General features: G+C 50.5%; 2 protein-coding genes across 7 annotated transcripts in view; one reads left to right on the top strand and one right to left on the bottom strand.

Annotated features, from left to right (window-relative positions):
• Positions 1-7,001, bottom strand: part of LOC121600479 — a 62,477-nt gene extending 55,476 nt beyond the window's left edge. The window contains exons 1-2 of one of the 5 annotated variants that reach the window (XM_041929111.1): positions 6,676-7,001; positions 3,689-5,079 (exon numbers count right to left, since the gene is read on the bottom strand). In XM_041929111.1, coding sequence (XP_041785045.1) covers positions 3,689-3,700 — 12 coding nt within the window. In that variant the 5' untranslated portion in view covers positions 3,701-5,079; positions 6,676-7,001. Of the gene's footprint in view, positions 1-3,688; positions 5,080-5,199; positions 6,603-6,675 lie in introns of those variants that run through there. The other 4 variants (XM_041929113.1, XM_041929114.1, XM_041929112.1 and 1 more) reach the window with 4 other exon arrangements.
• Positions 7,002-7,735: 734 nt separating this feature from the next.
• Positions 7,736-17,939, top strand: LOC121598500. 2 transcript variants are annotated; one of them, XM_041925440.1, is made up of 8 exons: positions 7,736-8,191; positions 8,541-8,760; positions 9,468-10,159; positions 10,636-13,008; positions 13,092-14,014; positions 14,717-15,757; positions 15,831-17,610; positions 17,670-17,939. In XM_041925440.1, exons 1-8 carry the CDS (start codon positions 8,051-8,053, stop codon positions 17,691-17,693), a joined length of 7,194 nt encoding a protein of 2,397 aa, XP_041781374.1. In that variant the 5' UTR covers positions 7,736-8,050; the 3' UTR covers positions 17,694-17,939. The 2 variants fall into 2 exon arrangements, with proteins under 2 accessions (XP_041781374.1, XP_041781373.1); XM_041925439.1 differs by having other exon boundaries at positions 9,468-10,273.
• Positions 17,940-18,006: the final 67 nt, after the last annotated feature.

Genomic DNA, 18,006 nt, shown 5'->3' with positions numbered 1-18,006 from the left:
TACCGTCAAGGCTAGCGTTGCTCCCTACAAGGAAACGTTGCTGTTCTTAATATTTATGGATTATTCGATGGATTATTCTAGACCATTTTGGTACAGTTGGTCGCCCACATGATCAAACGTAATGAAAATTAAATAGCTTTCAAAACTAAGATTAAAACAAATTGCAATTGCTTTTATCAAATGGCATTGCCTTCAAACTGCTGTAAAATGTAAATTAGTTCCAACGTATATCCTTTTATTGTATCGAATGCAGCGCTTTTCCTCATGCAGCAATAACTCATACCAAAAAGGTATAGAAAGCAGGCACATGATAAAGCACACCATTTGGACCAGCGCAGGAGTATCATTCATTTGTCCACCAGCTCTGACCATTACTGGCCATGGGTTTGACGGATATTGACGGAGCGAGTCAAAGGGAAGGCACGGTGGTATCGATTTTACTACTCCACAGACAGCACCAAGAGAGCGAGAGAGTTGAGTGTGAGGGGTTAAAAATAGTTTCCTTTTGCTTATTTTTTCTCAGCGCAAATTTACTGTCCCTGTTCGCTGCGATGGGACGGAAGAGATGTCACGGACGCTGGATTTATGGTAGCCAAGGACTGTGCGGTGTAGAGGTTTGCCTTTTATGAGCATGTATTACGGTAATAACGCTGGTTTGACGAGCTTCATGTTTCATTAGTTACAGATAACAGTGTGCACACGGTGGTATGCATCTTCCTAAAATTGCACCTCATAAAGACTCATGCACTTTGATGGCAAGAAGAGGTAAGCATCAACGCTACCCTTCCAATAATAGCACAAAACTTTACAAACCGGGTTTTACTGGATCAGAGAGTTGCAGAAAAAAGTGCTGACAACAGTTAAAGTTGTTGCTTAATTCAAACTTGAGGGGTATTAAGAACATTCAAGAATCTTCAACTTTTGCCATAACTGTACATACTTAACATATGAAACTATTGCGCTCTATGACACCTAATCCTCTTGTTGGAGAAGGAAAAAAGCAAGTAATCCCATAGACCAAAGTACAAAAAAGGGCACCCCCCTTGGATTGGGAGCAATAAAGCGACAACACGCTCACACACAGACACACATATTAAACCGTGACAAAAGACGACCACGTTAAGCCACATGTGACTAACTATTCGAGGCCACCAACATCTAACAACATGCGCACAAACACGAAGAAAACAGAACAAGAACATACTGCCGCTCGTCAAGTTTTGCGCTTTCCGCAATCGTCGATGACGGACGGTGGTGCATGCATCCATTATGTTCTACTTGGGCATCCAGTCATAACCCTGGACACCCTGGAAGAGGAGCAAGAATCTTCTATCCATCCACACAGAAGACGGAGAGAGAGAAAGATTTTACGACCGAATGTGAAAAAAACACGGAGTCGAATAACAACTTGAGCAGTGAGCGAGGGCTGACAGGAAGCGAGGCACGAGGCAGACAAGCAGGGCCGCATCATCTCACACGATTTTGAACGGGTTTCGGGCATGGTAATAAAATGGCATCGAAACCGCACAACACACATGCAATGTGCGAATTTAAACTCTAATTTCCACATGGAACGAGAAAAGGACAAAACAGAGCATATCTGTTAGCCGGATTTGAGTGGTTTTCTGAGCAACAATCAGGTCGGACTCGTCAATGACGAATGCGAACGAACAACAGCAAAAGTTTTAGCTCTTCCCGGGATGTACAAGTGTGTCGTCATCGTTATGATTTACGATGCATCTCTACAGCCAACAAAAAAGTGCTCAAAACAGTCCGAAATATTTGAAAACATTAAAATTGTACTGCAAAGTGGAGTTCTAAAATACAGTTTTGTCGGGATGTAAAATCCGCAAACACACTTTGCCGACCTTCTTCCAACACAAAAAGAAAGAACCTGTTTGTCATGGACAAAACCAAAAAAAAAACCCGTACACTGGTTGTGTTTTCTTTTAATCAAACCATCCATCCCCATCAAGCTTTCGGCCTACAACAACAAAAGGCTTATTTATGGCGTGAGGTTTTAGAAATAGTAAAACATCACAAAAATTCTCGACGCATAAATCATTCATACTGATACCGCAGCAGCAGCTAGTGCTAGTGGTGGAAGATGGATTGTAAAACCCTGGTGTATATTATTGGTTTGGCTCTGGTCAAATCATTATCACCGTGAAGTGTATATTGAGCGGGAGGGTCTTTGGAGCCTGGAAATTAAAATTACCTTTTTTACGAGCCATACACACCCCACAAACAGACACCACGAAAGGCATTAGGCGAGCGAGTGGGGGACCTAATAATAAGGTAGGCATTTCATTTTCCAATTTGCTATTTTTATTTCGTCATAAACCGGGTCGAGCGTTCGGGCTCATTCTATAACAGAGCTTATACAACACAGCTCCTTCTAAGAAGCATTTCAGCTGTTTTGAAACTTTTTTTTTTGGTGGTGAGATTTTCTTGCCGCACCTGCCCTCGCTGGCATCTTCCACAAACAAGCGGTCTGTACAGAAACTTCAACATTCAATGACCGACCCGCAATCGACAAGTTGATAAGAAAATACAGTTAAGCAGGAGAAAAGAAAAAAAAACACAGCTGAACAAAAGCGTGATAGACATCTCACACACTGTGAATGCTTACAATACACAAGAAGTGCAACAGACGAAGAAGAAAAGTAGCGCCACTTCAACACATACACACACAGAACAGCGCACAACAAAGTTTTGATAACGCCCTGTCAGGGCAAACACATTAGAGCCCGAGCCCGTTATCTGCCAAAACCCGTGCACCCCCCGAGGGCGATTGTGTGCGAAGGGTTACACCGCTCAACGGCAGGAACGGAGCAGGTTAACACACACAGCGAGAAGGAAATTAACATGAAATTATCTTCCCAAAGCTGCGCTGTTTGTCGCGCTTTGTTTTTTTCTCGCGCGTCCGGCTCCTCGTTCGCCGCAGATTATGCTATATGACTTTCCGAACCCCGCGGGGATGAGATAAATCAATGCAGCTGCAGCAAGCCAGCTGCATTCACGCTGCATTCGCTTGTTGCGAAACAATTCGCCTGAACGAGTTGGAGGTTTACATTCCGGGAAGAAGATGGGGAACGTTCAATGGGCTGTGCAGTGTGTGCGTTCTTGTGAAGTATGCCAATTGGATTGATTGATTTTCCGTTGAACACTCGTTATGCAGTGTTTTGGAAGCGAGACGGGCTGTTTGCCTTTACTGAACCTATTCTCAGAGCAGCTTTGAAGGATTTTCTAGAAATATATTTTACAAACAAATCAATACTTATTATTCCATTACAATCACAACCAACAATTTTGATTGACAAAAAGAAAGCCTTAAGGCTTAATAAAATGGGAGAAAAAAGAGATCCAAGTTATAATTCCAAAAAACCGGAGAATTTATTTAATTTAATAATTACGTTTTCCAACGAAAACGAACTTCAGCGATAATGCCCCACCGTAACACGGGAGCGCCGCCACCGAGAGAGGATAAACTTTTTGCCAAGCTGTGTTTATTTTGCACATTTCCCGGAAAATTACCCCTTCCGTGGAAAACGCTACTCCTCCCTCGGCCACTCTCTTATCACTTTCGCTGCGCGTTAATGTAAATCTCCCACCACCACTCCCAGCACAGATTCTCTTTCTCCTGCGAGCCCTTAAAAATGTCAAAGCTGTCATTTAAACAACTCACCTTGATCTCCATAATCGAGCCGTAGTATGATGATGCTGCTGTGCGGAATTGCTTCCCGATGTTGCTGCTATTGCGCTGTGCTATCGGATATTGCGTTCACCTTGTTTCAATATTGATGATGTTAGTTCCACCTGAGCGAACGAATGTGTTGCCTGCTGCCGCTGCTGGACGTTGGTTCGGCGGTGGCTGGCGCTGCTCCGTTTGGCAGCTATTTTTTCTTAACGGACAGCGATTTACCTCTACTCCGCGCGCTTAGTCTTTGCACCTTTTGCTTCGGAAAGCAAATTCATTGGCAGGAAACAACAATGGCAAAAAAAAAACCTTAAACGAACTCTGTAATTCGTCGTCTCGCGGGGGCAACCGTGAACGCGCGCGCGAGAGGGAAAGAGAGAGAGAATGAGCCGAGAGCGAGACCGCACGCTCGCGCGAATAACTCGCCCGAACGGCGATGGTGAGCGAATTAGCTGACCGACCCGAACCGCGTGTGTGATGATGCTCGGGGAGCGCGACGAGTTTCTCCTTTTGGGGACGCAACAAAAAAAACCGGCTTTTATTACGTGCGCACACAAGGGCGGAAAGGGCCCGCTGGAGGGAGGGGGGGATGCAAGAGCGCGGCCAGCCGGAAAGATTCGTGTGCTTTTTTTCGGGAGGTTGCTTTGCTTAATTTTATCGTGTTTAAAATGCGACTACTCGATTCGTTTTTTTTTTTTGGTTGGGTCCGGTTACCCAAGCAACAACAACATACACATACGTAGAAATCTGTCAATTATCTGACAGCCGGTTGCACGGTGAGAGGAGGAGAGCGGTGTGTGAGATAGGATTCTCACCCTCGCGCGACTATTTTTTGGATGGGAAATGCAATAATGCACTCGCGCTTCGTAAATGCGGGTACCAGCCACCATCACCACCTTCTGCCTGCCCCTCTACTACTACTCCTTCTACTTATTCTTCTTCTTCAATGCTTCCACAATCCCACGAGACGGCATGAGACGGGAGAGGACCGAATTCTCATTAGCAAACAGAGGGCGGCGACACTCACAAATGAGATATTTAAACGATTGCTTGATTGAACATACTTTCGGCCGATTTATCTCATTAGCTTTTCCACAATTCGCACTGCACACACCTTTGCCGTCATGCATATACACACACACTCTCGCACACACACGCACACACACGGCGAGAACTATTATTTAACACTAGCCGTATTCCATTCCGCTCCAGGAGATGGGAGAAAGATAGCTACGCAAATATTACGATGTTACGGCTCGATTCTATTTCACCAAAAAAGCGTATTTTTTTTATTTTCACTCCTGCGAGAGTAATAATATTCGCTTGTCACAATAGTAAACAGCACACGTCACACGCGATGGTAGGATGAAAGGTTCTGTCTGAGCAGAAGAAAAACAGAATTAAAAATAATTCATGAAAAATAAATACATTCACTTCTGCTATTCCTATTGCGCATGAAAATAGCTCGTTAATACTGGTACACTGTTAAATTCAAGTACTTATTGTTCCTCCATTATTTATTTGTTCACTTCTACACTATTTGCCTAGATTCTAGTCGCATTTTTCGATTAACACCATCACACAGTTGATGAAACCCAGTGCCACACCGACTGATGATAGTTTTCAACTGAAAATTAGTGCGTTGTTTTGCTATTTCGACGTTACCAAGGCAACAAACCAAAAAAAAAAACAAAATACGCCTCTACCTAGAGAGCGACACGAGCAATGGTCTGCTTGCGCCTGTATTAGTGCGTGTGGTTGTGTGCGTGCGTCTAGGTGTGTGTGTGTTTGCATGGATGAAAATGAATATTTAAGCAGCGGACAAACGACCGATTCGAGGAGGGATCGATCAAAGGGGAGCAGAGCACGCATACACAATGTATGTGCAATCGTTTATTGCTCATTCTCACACACACACACACACACTCGATTGGACAAAAAGTGTCTTCAAAAGCCATTCGAACACACACCCGACTGCAAACAAAAGAAAACGGTGTGTTTCATTTATTCGGCGACGACCGACGACACAACCATTCAACTACACAAATACACACAAACGCGCGCGAGCGCACACACAGAGCAAACACAAAACTGTTGTCGGAAATAATTCACACTTAAATTGCTTTATCGCGAGATTATCGCTTTATCCCCCCCATCACCCTTCCTGTCCCTTTCTGTAAAGTGCACAAGCAGAGTGAGCGAGAACGAGCGACGAGAGTTTTTGCTCACACGTCACCAAGGCGGAGACCTGTCTCATGTCTCATCAAAGTAGCATATTCAAAACGACGATAAAACTTGTCGCTCATCTCAAGAGAACAACCGAAACTCAAACGGGCCATTGAAATTAGGTAATTAACAAGGTGTTTCACCCCTTAGTTTTTTTTTCATTGATTCCCCCACCTCCACTACCACCAGACACTATAATCACACTTCACTTTATTAATCAGGATGCCATCCTTCTTTTCTTCCTCATTGTGAAGCAAAAAAAACAAAAACAACTATGAAGAACAAATTGCATTGAGCAGCAGCAACAACACAGCAGCGAAGGAAGGGGAAAAACTGCACACCATACCCGCCTTCTCCACTCCCGGCCTTCCACTTCACATATGCATTTATGCGCGTTCAACATAATGCTTTTATTACACACCTTCCCGCTCTCGCTCACACCAACGCACCCGCGGGCCCAAGCACAGTTTGATTTCGTCGTCTGCTGCCTTCGGTTTCGTTCTCTCTTGCTCACTCTCACTTTCCCTATTCTCACTTGTTTTCCTCTCTCGTGGCTCTATGTTAAATGACGTTACACACGCACGCACACACAGACACAAACAGTTCCTACGGCGTGCGGGTGGGTACAGTGAGATCTTGTTTTTCCTCTATAATGCCTAATGTCCCACCTTCCTCCTGCACCTTCACACCCCTTTCAACTACACACAGCACCCCACGCACCACCACCACCACTGCTCCGCTCTGCTTACCCGTTCGCCTTACGGAAACGTTCTTGCTGCTGGCTGTCTCACGGGGAGATATTAAACACAAACACTTCGTTTGTCGAGTAATACACTAACGCGACCCCCCGAAATAGTGCGCTTGTGTTTCATGAGCGAAGCGAAATCGTAGATATTATTATTATTATTACTTTTTGTCAGTTTGTAATTGAACGTTGTCACGTTTGCGTTACGTAGAAACCGAACACCCAAAAAACCAAATCTTTTGGTTCAGACGCGACGACACGCAACACACGCAGCGGGCACGTCCGTTCGCTTCGAGTGTCGCGAGAGTAAAGCGACGGTCGGCTCTCGTGCATCTACCCAAAACCTTTGCGTGTGAGATTGTGCGAGAGGCGGTGCGAAACAGTGAGAGAGAGGCTCTAGCTCATCGGATTGTTCTGTGTTTGTTTTTTTTTTTATTTCACCCAACAAAAACAACAAATAGACAATAAACAACTTTTTTGACGATGTTACATATTAAAAAAAAAATGTTTATCCCTACAATTTCATATGGAAGTACAACCTTATCAAACAAAAAATAAATAGCTTTGTTATTCATATAACATAAAAATGCATTCATTCGCCTTCTTTTTATTGCATTTGTTCTGCAAAGTTCCATTGGCACAGAGCGCTGGCTAATACTCACTCCCATCTCACGGCTTCTCAGACGTGTGGAGAGTTCTACCACCTCACTCAGTATTAGCTCCACTCTTTCCCACACTTTCATTCCATCGCTGGAAAGGCGATGATGATGAGCCGATGAAACGTGGGTATGAGAATTTGTTTCACCTCTCACTGTAATGAGAAACCCTCTCACTACTACCGTTGCCAAGGCTCAGTTCCAAGACAGTTTAAAAATATTTGCAATTTGCTTAAGCTCATTGACTATAAAAAGTCTCACATTAATTTATGAACAAAAATTTTCGCTTTTATTCAAAACATGATTCATTTCAATTTTTAAATTCAAAAATTCGTTCTCACTCATGCACCTACAATGTGTGTACCTTGTGCGCTAGTGTCAAACGCGTCCATCAACCACAAACGTCAACACACACTCACACACACGGAGAAAAAATACACAAAATCTCTTCAGTCTGGAGAAAACAAAACGCCTGTCTGCAGTGAAATGCTCTAAATTATTACATTTTGCATAAGTGAACTCTCGAAAAGCATCGAAAATTTGTCACCGCATTGTTTGCTTCAGTGTTTTACTGCAGAATTGTGTGCTTTTAACCCCCAACACAGCCAGGTGCAACGTGTCGTGCGGTGCATTCGTCTGGCCGCTCCTAACATGTCCTCCTGGAGTGCACTGACGGAGTGAAAATTGTTGCTACAGCACAGCGACTGCACTTCCTGCGCCAAAATGGCACCGGGCTCGAGCAACAATCAGAACAACAACCGGCAGACGGGCACGAAACCGAAATCGAAAGCGTCGAAGAAGAATGCGGTCCCGCAGGAAATCGTCGCCCCGACCCGGAGAGACCAGCTCCAGCAGCAGCTGAATGTAAGTTGCAGCAGCTTTCGGTGCGGCTGGTAGACGCTTCACGTGTGCGCACAGACCTGACAGACAAGGGTGTGTTTGTGTATGTGCCGTGAAAGATTTCGGCGAGAGCATCGCCGAGCTAATTATAGCACGGAAGGGCCAGATTTTCGCGCAACTCCCACCTGAGCTGAGAGGATGGCCCCGCGAGAGCGCATCGACGGCCACGATCGTGCAGCGGGGTCCTCGGGCCTGCCAGTCTGCTACAGCAAATCGTCCGCAACCGACGACGTGACTTTGACCCGGCCGGATGATCATCGGCAGCGTGCTTCTCTGTTGGATCGGATTAGTGACTGTGTTTTTCCTTCTCAAGGTACTCGTCGACTGGGCGACCGTTTCCGGCGCATCGTCGGTGGTGCAGAACAACAACACGCAACAACAGCCACAGCAGCAGCACTTCAGTGGCGCCCAGCACCCGCCGACAAGCGGCCAGCAGCAGCAGCAGCAGCACCAGCAGCAATCCCAGGGACAGAACGTTCTGCTGAAACCGCGCAACAATCGGACACCAGGCGAGGGCACCTGTTACGAAATCGGTGAGTAATGGATGCGTTGGATTTGGTGAAATTATCCGGCCGGCCGTTGCTGCTGGTTTCCCTCCGTCTCTCTCTTCTAGCCCACGTGCATCAGCACCTTAGCTACATCTTTTCCATGTTTGGTATCGTAGCTTGCGGTGGGTCGAGGAAATTCTATTCGCTTGCTCTGCGTCACAGCAAGACAAAAATAATCCTCATCAAAATTGAATGGCAAACACGAGTACGAGCTTCATCGTCGATTGCGGAATGCTACCTGTAAACGTGTGTGTGTGTGTCTGTGTTTTATCGATCTGGAAGCTGTTTGTGCAACGAAATTGTCCCTTCCCAAATCTTGTTACCCTTTTTCGTTTGGATTTCCGTAACGTGTCCAAGCCACGCTCAATGTGCGCTGCAAAACCCCGCGTTTATGATCTAAATTTAGCGTCATTTGCTTGCGTCAAGGTGTGTAACAGTAACGCACCGCACTGAAACACACCCGCCCGATGGCCTTCAGGCCCCCACGGGGCTGAGGGGAGTAAATGTGGTTGAAAAGATTTAGTATCGCCGCTGCGCGGCATTTGAATCGGCCCATTCAGAAACGTTTCACTTATCGCAACCACCACCCCGGTTATCACTGTTGGGAGATAAATTAGTAAAAACGCACCCCATTTTTTAACCTCGAAGTAAAACTATTTATACCTCCTGTGTTACATGTGCTCTCGTTGCAGATAATCTGTCGCTGCAAGATAACAGCCGCTACATACCGGTGCGCCCGATCGTGCGGCGCAATCTGCTGAACGAAAGTGCCAGCGGCGAACAGAACGAACCGCACAATACGGCAGTCGGTGTGGTGATTCCAACGACTCCCAACTCGGCGCTACAGCAAACCTTCCGCCTGAACGAGGGTGCCTCAGCGAGTGGTAGCGGTGGCCCGATCGGTTCCACACACAGCGTTAACAATCTTCTGCACAGTGGCGCATCGGCGGGACACTCCGCTTCCGGTGGTGCTTCCAGTACGGGCGTCATACCGAAGCAGCAGCACATCCTAAATCCACTTCTGCAGCTTCAACAACAGCAACAGCATCAGCTACATCAGCAGCAGCAGCAAGCCGGACAGACACGCTCCACTTCTTCGCCGCTAAGCTATCGCGTACCGGATGGTGCCTCTCAGAATCAGCTGAACTTGAACAAAAACTCTAACCATCGGCAGCAGCAGCAGCAGCAGCAACAGCATCAACAGCAGTATAATCAACCGCACCTAGCGACTGCAGCCGTGCCATCGACTTCTTCCGGATCGCGCTACGGGTCCGCCACCTTGCCATTCAACACTGCCGGTGCTACGGTCGAGGAGACGCTAAATCAGATCCAGGAGTACATCAAGCTTACCACCAATTTGATCTCATCGGTGCAGATTGATAACGTGAGTGGCGTTGGCCGGCGGCAGCAGAGACAGAGAAGTATGGGAGACGAGAGTTGTTACTTTGTGCCGATTAACTCCGCCACACTGGAGGACGTGCGGCACTCCGATACGGAGGTGCGTTTATCTGTTGCCCCCCATTGTCCCAGCTTGTCCCGCCGTGTTTTTATGTTTTGCGTGTGTGTCGAGTGCTGCATCTACTAATTACTGAGCTACTCTTTGTTGATTCCGTACAAAAGTACGATCATTGATGTACAATCATTTGCATGTTGTTTAACAACAGTTATGTTGCTTGACCAAGCAATATGAGCTCTTTGTCTAATCCCGCAATAGCCCACAAGGTAAACGTATTCTCTGCATTCGAAAGCCCACTGTAACAATTCTCATCTTCCTTACTTATCTCGTTCGATGTTGCACCGCTAAATAACACAGCCACAGTTCCATCATTAATAGCATCCTTCTTTTGCCAAACCTTTCAGCTGAACGGTGGCCCTCGGCCGCAATCGGTGCAAAGCATCAGCACGAATCAATCGACAACGCCCGTGCCACCGTCCGCGTCCTGCGACGAGTTGCGCTACCGCATGGAGACGCAGTCGAAAAACATGCAGGCGTTAAAGGAGCAGCAGGCGCACCTGCTTCGCCTGCAGCAAGCGGCCCGGCAGCAGCTGCAAGAGATGGAATCGATTCGCCATATGCATTCGGCTAGCGTAGCGCCACCGATCGAATCGTTCCAAACGGTCGAGCAGGTGCAGGACGGCATCGGCAGCATCATGGAGCGGATGCGCGTCCTCTCCACCTTCATACAGAACCAGCAGGAGCTGAGCAACATGCTCGGCCCCGAGCACGATGCGGACGTGATGGCGGACCAGGTGATACTGCAGCAAAAGTTTGCCGAACTGCGCGATAAAAAGAGTCAGATGCATAATCTCGTGTCGGAGCTGCAGAATCTGAACATGGACGCAAACCGGCAGTTTGACGGTGAGGCTGCCGCTGTGCCCGCGGAACCACGGAACGTGCCGATCGAGCTGACGCACGCTCCGGCCCCGGCGTCCGACGCAAGGAATGCTACGAAAATCTTTCTCAACGGAGGCGGCAGCACGATGGAAGGTACGAGCGGTGGATTGAACCCGGTGGCCACTGTCGAGGGCATGTCCGTGCCGGCGCACCGGCAGCTGGGTGAAGAGCAACGGGCCAACGGGCATATGGCGTCGTCCGCTGCGGCGGACGAGGAAGACGACGAAGGACAGCTGAACGAAGAGGAAGCTTCGGTGTTGAACGGCACAGCCGACATGTTGAGCGAAAAGATCAATGAAATCAACGCGATGAAGTCGCAGCTGCGCCGATTGAAGGAGATGATGGACACGGTGAAGCTGATCGAGATGAAAACGGGCCACGAGTCGATCGACGAGGAAGAGGAGGACGAAGAGGATGCGCCCGAGGACGAGGAAGAGGGCGATGACGAGGAAGAGGAGGGAGCTACGGCGATTGCAATGCAGCAGCAGCAGCAGCAACAACAACAGCCGCCTCACGCACGTTCTAGCAGAAGTCGTTCCCGTTCGATGAGCTCGGCGCCGATAACGCTGCTGCCGGACGGTACGACCATCCCGAACGAGGCGGACGGCAGTGAGCTGTCCAACCAGGAGCGCGAGCAGCTAAACAAGCGCGTCGAAGCGCTGCATGCGATGACGCAGGATTTGCGCGAGCAGGCGAAATCGATCGCGGCCGAGCGCGATCGCCTGAAGCACGCCCGGAACGATCTGCACAAGCGCCGGAACAATGTGATGGAGCTGCAGCAGCAGGCCCAGCATCAGTCGACCGAGAAGCTGACGAACCACGTCGCCTCGTTCGTGTCGCTGGCCGGGCCGAGCGGCCGTGTGCCGGCCGGCCCGAAGGAACGCCAGCAGATGGAGCTGAAGGCCGAGCTGGAGCAGAAGAGGCGCGAGCTGGAGCGGATCGAAAAGATGACGCAGAGCATCAAGAAAAACACGGAACTGTCGCGCTCGGCCGCAACGGAAGGCGTTGGTGCGCATGAGCCGACCACATCGGCCCACGTCCCGAAACCGGCCGGCCCATCGTCGGTGGTTTCGTCCTCGGTGGAGTCGTGCAGTGGTGGTGCGGGATCGCATCACCGCGGCACACCGTCCACGCACACGACCATTCCGCCCGCACCGGCACCGTCGGCCATTAGCGGCTCGCTGCAGAACAATACCGCCGGCAGCAATGCGACGAACGATTCGAAAACCAACTCCGCCGACTCGGGCGTGACGTCGGATATCTTCGCTCACGCGCAGCTCGAGTCGGCCAGCTACCAGTCGAGCAGTACGCGCAGCTTCCCACCGCCCATGCCGGACATTTGCAACCGCAATGCCGCTGCGGATCGGTATCGAATGAAGCGCAGCGAGCTGGATGCGGACGGTGCTCCAGTCGGCGGTGGTGGTGGTGGTGCCGCCGGAGCTCGAGATCATCGTGGCTCTTCGCCGTGGCCAGTGTTTGGGACGAGTGGCGGGGCGGGCGGATTGTCCAGCTCGAACACGGGCCCCCACAGTCCCCATTACGGGCATCCGTACGGGCCGGGAATGCACGACCTGTCGCACCATGCGCCCGGCGCTGGGTACGTTGGGGGAGGTGTCGGTGCGTACGGCAGCAGCTGGAGCACGGGAGGCGGTCCGTACGGGGTAGCGGCCAACTTGCTGCCTCCTCACGCCGCCACCCCGAACACACCGCCCGATCCGATCGTCTTTCAGCACATCATGCAGACGCAGCAGATGCTGATGAACTCGATCACGCAGTGCAATCAGCTGCTGTGGATTCAGCAACGTGAAATCAACAATCTCAACAATGCGGTCTTGTTGGTAAGTGGGAATGTTGTCGCTTTAAAAAAAAAATATTCATTTATTTGAATCTACGATTAATGTTGAATGTTTCTCCCAATCAGCTCCAGGAGCGCATTCTCGGCACCAACAGCAGCATGCTGCTGCACGAAACCCACGGCCCACCGATGGCGGCCACGTTGATTCGGGCCGAGTCGACGCCACCGAACAACGGCTCGTTGAACGCGTCGAATGCGGCGGCCACCACGGCAAGCAGCATGTACACGCGGGCCCGCTCCGAACAGCCGATGATGTCCCACCAGCAATCCTCTCCCTACCATCACCCCCATGCCCTTCACCATCCCACACCATCCTCCATGCTGCAGACCATGCCACCCTTCACGCAGCAGCCGCCCTTCAGTCCGCACGCTGCCATGCCGCCCAATCACGCCCTGATGTCCCCACAGCCGCTGGTGCCCAACGCCTCGCAATGCTTGCCGAACCAACCGCTGCCGCGTAACAATACTAACCCCCTCGCCGGCCAGGCTGGACTGCCACCGAGCGGTGCCAGTGCGGGACGGTTGCGCTCCAGTGTGCGTCCGCTTAACATTAACACGCTTAACAACGCGCTGTACGATGAACAGTCCGGCGGTGGTGGTGGTGGCGTTGCTGCCGGCACGGATGTCGGGCTGGCGAACGAGTACGGCAACACCGGATCGGTCGCACCGAACATGATAAACAATCTGTGCAGCAGCAGCTCGCAGCCGGCTACACCGACCCCGGCCATGGGCCAGCAGCAGCAGCAGCAGCAGCCTCACCACCATCAGCCGCACTCGTCGTCGTCGTTGCGCTTCGGGCAAAACTACAACAATCTCAACAACACCGTTAACAACAACCTGTCCAACGCAAACATGCAGAACAATCACAATCTGTACAGCCAGCAACAGCAACAGCAGCAAGAGTCCTCCACCCAGCAGCAAACGCAAGCCCTCAACAACCAGGTGCTGCCGGGTGTGAGGGCCAATAACTATTGGGATAACTTCCGAAGGTAACTACCTCCCCCAAAGCACAAGGCGCGGCAGTTTGCACTCGTTGTACCACCATTACCCTTTTTACCCATTACATGTTGTTAGTATAGTCTTGTTCATTAGCTTCGTAGGTCGTAGAGTAGCGCAATTGTTGTCCTAAGATTACGTCTTTAGGGAAATTAGGTAGAATATTAGTTTGAGTTTGTAGCATTGAACGGGTTGATGGGTTGATTTGTTGTTTTGTCGCTGTCGCTTACCAATGGCCATCCATTATCCCACACAAGCGCTCCACGCCATCCTCCTTTTTCTCAACCTTTATGCACACTCCTTCACTCGTTGCCGTTGATGACTCTTTGTCCTTGGTACGAGAGAACGCATTCGGAGCAGTCGAAATGTTGTGGCCGTTAGCTTTAGATAGAGTAGAGATTTAGCGAAATCGGAAATTAGTTCCACTAACGCACTGTTTTGAATCGAACCATGGTAAGTTAGTGTGATCTTTCTTCTTTGTCAGTGTGTGCCCCTTTGCATCTGTCCTAATTCTGTGTGGAGTTTTGTCGTTTTGTGCAGTAAATTGTGATCAATGAGCTTTTGGAATATTTACACCATTTTGTAGCTGATGTTTTGATTTCTATAGTACTAACACTTGTTTGCTTTTGTTTGTTGGTTCTATTGCTTTAGAAGGCGCTTTTGCTAATACATTTCTTCTCCACCGTTTCTTGCAGCTACTCAAGACAAAATCTTCTATCGAGCAACAGCTGCAAAAGCAATGAGGAATCATGCTCCCAGAGTGGCAGTGCTGGTGGCGGTGGTAGTGGTGGTGGTGGCGGCGGCGGTGCCAGTGGTGGTGTTGTCGGAACGGGAGCAGGCAATGGGATTGGATGTGCCGGGTCCGGAACTGGCAGTGGAGGAGGAGGAGCAGCTGGATTCAGTGGCGGCAGTGCTGGCGGTGGAACGGGTTGCAATACGATCAACAATCAGCTGCAGCGCAACAACAGCAATGCGTCGAACCAGTACATGAACAACCAGAGCAACAAGTACCAGCAGTCGCTCAACATCACGCGCAACAACTCGCTGAGCAATGCGAACCAGGCGAACAGTGCCGGTTTGTGCCAGGAGCTGGACTCGTCCATGTCCCACGGGTACCATCCGAATCAGGACGGCTCGATGACCGATGACTGCGCAGGGCAAATGGTTGACCATCATCATCCGCAGCAGCAGCAGGTGGTGCAGCAACAAGCACCACTGCCGAATGTCGGCGGCCAGCCGATGCACGGAGCAAGAGCTGCGCAGCAAACGTTCCAGTCACAGCAACCGATCCTACCCGGGCGTCAACAGCATCGCGGCCAGCCAGTGGGAACGGTTCAAGCGCAGCATCCGTACGGCCACACACACCAACCGAGCGTACAGCCTCAGTCGGTCCAGTCGCAACATGCATCGTCCGGTTTGGTGCATCAGCCATCTCCACATCAGCAACAAATTGCGCCGCAACAGCAGCAGCAGCAGCAGCAACCACACTCCCACCATGCACCCCTGAACCAGTCCAATTCGCTCGATCTCGGCGAGCTACAGTTTCACACGAACCCGATCAATCTGGGGCTGGCGAACAAAACGCACCCGAAAGCGAGCGGACACAAGAAGTATCCGCTTTCGCTACGCTCCTGCCGGGATGCGGGTGCCGGCGGGGAAGGCAGCAGCGGATGCTACGTGTCCGGCGGTGGTGATATGAATCTGGCGTCCACCTGCACCTATCAGCATGATTCAAAGTGAGTGGCGATTCATTTATTATGTTTTTATGGAAAATTTTAACAAATTTGTCTTCCTTTTCCCCGATTCCAGGTCGACCTCGAAGCTGTTCGAAGCGCTGAAGGAAAACGTTTACCAGGAGGTGAAGAATCTCATTACGGCCAACGAATCGCGGCCCCACTTTCTCATCCAGCTGTTCCGGGAGCTGCAGCTCATTTCCTCCGATCCGCTGCGCCAGCGCACGCTGCAATCGATCCAGGAGCTGTACAACCGCTACATTGAGTCGACGCTGCAGGAGGAAAACCATGTGAACAATGTGGGAAGCAACAATTTGCTCGCCTCGTCCGGGTTGGCCAACATGCCGGAAGGTGTAAATGTTGGTGGGGAAAGCATCAATGCGGAGCAGCCGCGCAACACGCCACCACGGGAGCAAAGATGCGAAGAGTCTACCGTTGAGCTGGAGGTGGTCCAAAACTATACGAATCTTCGTCAACAGCAGCAGCAGCAACAACAGCAGCAGCAGCAGCAGCAATATCATTACATTCCTGCTGCTGGATCGGATCAGACGGGAGGAAACCTTCCGGCCACGTCCGCTGGTGAGGTACTAGCAGGCGGCTCCTTACCGAATGCGCCCTCCACATCGTCAAACTCACCGCCCGGGGCTGGCCGTCGCCTTTCCGCCGTTCGGCCGCTTAACCAGGAGCAGCTTGTCCCCTTGGCGGTGGCCAACTCGGAGATCATCAACATCATTATGGGCGACATTGTGTCCGTGATCAACTCGGTCGATTACATCAACGATTCGGTGCTGTTCAAGATCGCGGGCGTCATCTGCAACCATGCGACCGGTGGAGCGTCGATGGATTACGGCCAACCCAGTGGCGACGCCGGCCAGCAACATCACCATCATCATCACCATCAGCACCATTACCATCATCACCATGCGCGGACGGGACAGTCGCCGGCCGCATCGTTGCTGGCCGCTGCCTCATTCCTCTCCGCCCAAGGCGATGATCCACAAGCGGGTGGTGACATGAGCAGCGGTGCCGCCGGTGCTGGCAGTGCCGGTGGGGACGTGTTCAGTCGGGAGGACTTTTTGCGCCACCTGGAAAGCTGGAATCGCACGGACAAGGACGAGTTTATATCCAATTTGGAGAACTTTCTGAACAACATTCTGCTCAGATCGTCCGCCGTGGAGGGAGAGGAGGGGGACGAGGAGGAGGACGCAATCACGGGCGTGCCACTGTCGGTGGGAGGTCAGCAAAGTGCGGCCTACGCGAACGAGGTACCGCCTGACGGTGCGATCGGCTACGAGGGAGGCACCGCGGGCAATCCCGCGGGCAGTGATGTTGGGGGGAATGGCAATGGGATGGTCCCGTTCAGCGGGGAAGAGCAACGTCCGCTGGAATCGGCCGTAGTGGTCAGCTCGAGCTCGTCCAACGTGGTGTACTCGTCGACGACGTACGATCTGGCCGAAGCGGATCAAGTGTGCGATATGGAAAATCCATCCGGCAACAGTATGGCAGCGGCTGGCCCTAGTGGGGGAGCTTCCTCCGCTGCCATCGAGCATCCGACCGGTGGGACCAACTTCGACGATCGCTGGACCGTTGTGGTGCAGAAGAAGCCGGCTACTTCGGCGGTGGAAGAACAGCAGGTTGGAGCGAACGGCCGCGATGAGGGACGAACTCAACCAAGGATGGGTGGAATGCAGCAGCAGCAGCAGCAGCAGCAGCAACAGACACATGGTGGCATGAACGGTGGGCCTAGCAGTAACAATGGAAACATCCCATCCGGAGGGGGAGGAAACAATGGCAACAACATCAACAACAATTGGCAGTCCGAAGAGGTTGCCGATGAGCATTTGGAACAGACCGAGGTAAGCAAATTTCATTAGAATTTGAAAACAACGTATTTACACAAAACTGCTTATTTCAGGAACAACGTTCATCCTACTATTGAAAGAATACTCCTAAAAAATAAGCATAAAAAAACGGGATTAGATTGTATGGAATCGTGTTCCTGCTTGACTGTCGGTCTGCGTAACCGAACAACATCTCTCTGAATGTGATGAAGAATACGGCTAATAACCATTACTCGTCAATCGAACCGTGCAACGTGTATTGCAACTACGGTCTATAATGCGATTAGAAAAGATTCAACTAATTCGAATCCTAATATATGTAACACACATCTGCTATCTCACAACGGTTTGTGGTGTAACGTTTATTTTTCCTTCGTGGAGGAGTATCCGAAAAGTCCTTTTTACGTGTTT

The sequence above is a fragment of the Anopheles merus genome, chromosome 3L (assembly GCF_017562075.2).
Source record: "Anopheles merus strain MAF chromosome 3L, AmerM5.1, whole genome shotgun sequence".
Classification (NCBI taxonomy): Eukaryota; Metazoa; Arthropoda; class Insecta; order Diptera; family Culicidae; genus Anopheles; species Anopheles merus.
Note: the sequence above shows the minus strand (reverse complement) of the source record. Positions and strands in the feature narration are given on the sequence as shown.

What these genes read in the sequence shown, in the direction of transcription:
- LOC121598500 (XM_041925439.1), top strand. Translation starts at nt 8,051, where the DNA reads ATGGCACCGGGCTCGAGCAACAATCAGAACAACAACCGGCAGACGGGC. An exon ending in AGCTCCAGCAGCAGCTGAAT is followed by an intron (nt 8,192 to 8,540) that starts GTAAGTTGCAGC and finishes TTCCTTCTCAAG; the next exon opens with GTACTCGTCGACTGGGCGAC. An exon ending in ACCTATCAGCATGATTCAAA is followed by an intron (nt 15,758 to 15,830) that starts GTGAGTGGCGAT and finishes CCCCGATTCCAG; the next exon opens with GTCGACCTCGAAGCTGTTCG.